The following is a 2,386-nucleotide window of genomic DNA, read 5'->3' as shown; positions in this document are numbered from 1 at the left end:
AAGAGCAATCTATAAAACAATTGACCATTACTTAGATTGGATAGTGGAACAGAATATCAAATGCATCCATGTATTTTCAACATTTTGTTTGTTTTTAATTAAGCTGCCTCCTGCACTACTGTATGTCTGGATTTTATGTTTATTTTCCCATTCAGAAAGTCTACCTTTTTTAAAAGGAATTTTAATCCATTCATGTTTATTATGATCACTGTTATATTTGGATTGAGTCCTGCAGTTTTGTTTCATATTATTTTCCCTTTTTTACATATATCAGACTTTCTACTTCTTCAGTGGAATTCTTTCCCACCCACCTCCGATTGCATGAATCAGGTTTTCTTCAATTCACACATTTCCCATCAAGGCTCTGAAACTTGTACAAATCTTTTCTAGTTTTCTGGTGGTAACCACCCTTCAACTGTCAGCACACATATTTAAGCTTATATTTTCTATCAAATATAAAGGTAGTCATTACCTATGTCTTCTTCCCAGAAGAAACAAAAACATGAACATATGCTCATTCTGTCTTTCTGCTCTGCTCTTTCAATTACCTCCCATGTGAAATGTTAATTCCAGATTATTTTCGTAACTATGCACTAACACATTCAGACTTAACTGTTTTATACATTTATTTATTCAGCACTGCTTCTTGTGTGCTCTCTTCTATTTTATTATTATTACTATTATTATTTTGAGACAGAGTCTTGCTCTGTCACCCAGGCTGGAGTGCAGTAGTGTAATCACAGCTCACTGCAGCTTCAGTCTCCTGGGCTCAAGTGATCCTCCCACCTCAGCCTCCTGAGTAGCAGAGACTTCAGGCATGCGCCACTGCACTCAGCAATTTAAAATAATTTTCAGTAGAGATGAGACCTCACTATGCTGTCCAGGTTGGTCCTGAACTCTTGGACTCAAGCGATCCTCCCACCTCAGCCTCCCAAAATGCCATGGTTACAGGCATGAGCCACTGTGCTTGGCTACTCTCGCCTTTCTTGGATTACATTCCATTTTGCTGGAGTCAATCAACTAACTTTTCCTCCAAGGTCTTTGAAGGATAACATTTTAACGTTTGCAAATTTGAAAAGTCTTTGTTTTGCTTTCAAATTACAGTACTAAAGCTGAATACAGAACTTTCATTTCAAAGTTATCTTGCACCAGAATTTTGAGCCATCAATTGTCTCAACCAGATTGATACAGAAAGGCATTTAGGATTTTCTTCATTTTGCTGTTCTGAAATTTTACCACTGTGTCTACATTTGAGCTTTCTTCATCCACTCTGCTCAATATCCAGAACACTCTCAATCTAAACTTTTTCTCAGAGCTGAAATATAATAGGAGTTACTTCTCTCCCTCCCTCCCTGCCTCCCTCCCTCCCTTCCTTCCTTCCTTTCCTTCCTTCCTTCCTTTCTCTTTCTTTCTTTCTCTCTCTCTTTCTCTCTTTCTTTCTTTTCTCTCCTATTTGACAGATATTGAAGCTCTCCGACCTTTTCTGTCTCTTAGTATTTCTCTTGGATTCAACATTTACTTGTAAGATTTCACTGCTCTGTATTCAAGGTAACTATTTCTCTGAAAAAGTACCCTTCCTTCAGCAAACCTCCCTCTGCTTTTGATCAGTGATTTATGGAATTTATGGCATCTTCACTGCAGTTGCATAAAGATCTGGGCCATGGGGAGGGCAAGAGAAACAGCACTCCACCTCGCTACAAATGGCACTGCCATTTATGTCCTTACATCCTTTTGTTCAGCTCTGTTCATTTTCCTAAAATAAACTCCTGGAAGCTGAATTATGTTTCATGAATACCATTAGTTTAAAGCTATAAACGCAGGCTCCTGGCATGGTTTCCCTACAAGATCACTCCACAACACGCTTGTACCACACAGCCTGGGTGAGGACAATCTCCCACCACCCACACTCCTGGTCATTTACGGTCATTGCTCACTGCTCGTCTTCTACTGCCCTGAGCACCGCAGAGCGCCATCCCTCAATTCTCCCCATGACTGCGAAACATATAATAAAAGGGCCTACAAAACCTCAACCCAACCTGCAGCACTGAACCTTCCCATGATTTCTGCCATGTTGCTTCTGAATATTTTAAAGTTCCTCTTGAGTAGACCTTAAGTCTACCTTGATACAGGTAGGCAACAAGTAATAATGACATGATGGAAGATGCAGTATCCATCCCCTCAAGCATGTATCCTTTGTGTTACAAGCAATTCAATTATACTCTTTAACAGTATTTTCCTATCCCCCTGCCCCCGCCGGCTTTTAAAATAAAACAGGGAACCCGCTGGATGTGTTATGTGTACCTTTCCACTCACTGGTGCATTCATTTTCGGACCTTAATATAGTCAGGCTTTTTTTTCTTTCCTTCTTTTTTGACAGAGTCTCACT

The 2,386-nt window shown here is 39.7% G+C and overlaps 1 protein-coding gene across 1 annotated transcript in view; it reads right to left on the bottom strand.

Moving 5' to 3' along the window:
* GYG2 (glycogenin 2) overlaps nucleotides 1–1,973 on the bottom strand; it is a 34,740-nt gene extending 32,767 nt beyond the window's left edge. The window contains exon 1 of the mRNA XM_017885680.1: nucleotides 1,922–1,973. Within this exon, the coding sequence (XP_017741169.1) occupies nucleotides 1,922–1,973 (52 nt within the window). The remainder of the gene's footprint in view (nucleotides 1–1,921) is intronic.
* Nucleotides 1,974–2,386: the final 413 nt, after the last annotated feature.

Source organism: Rhinopithecus bieti, unplaced genomic scaffold (assembly GCF_001698545.2).
Source record: "Rhinopithecus bieti isolate Rb0 unplaced genomic scaffold, ASM169854v2 scaffold_15500, whole genome shotgun sequence".
Taxonomy (NCBI): domain Eukaryota; kingdom Metazoa; phylum Chordata; class Mammalia; order Primates; family Cercopithecidae; genus Rhinopithecus; species Rhinopithecus bieti.
Note: the sequence above shows the minus strand (reverse complement) of the source record. Positions and strands in the feature narration are given on the sequence as shown.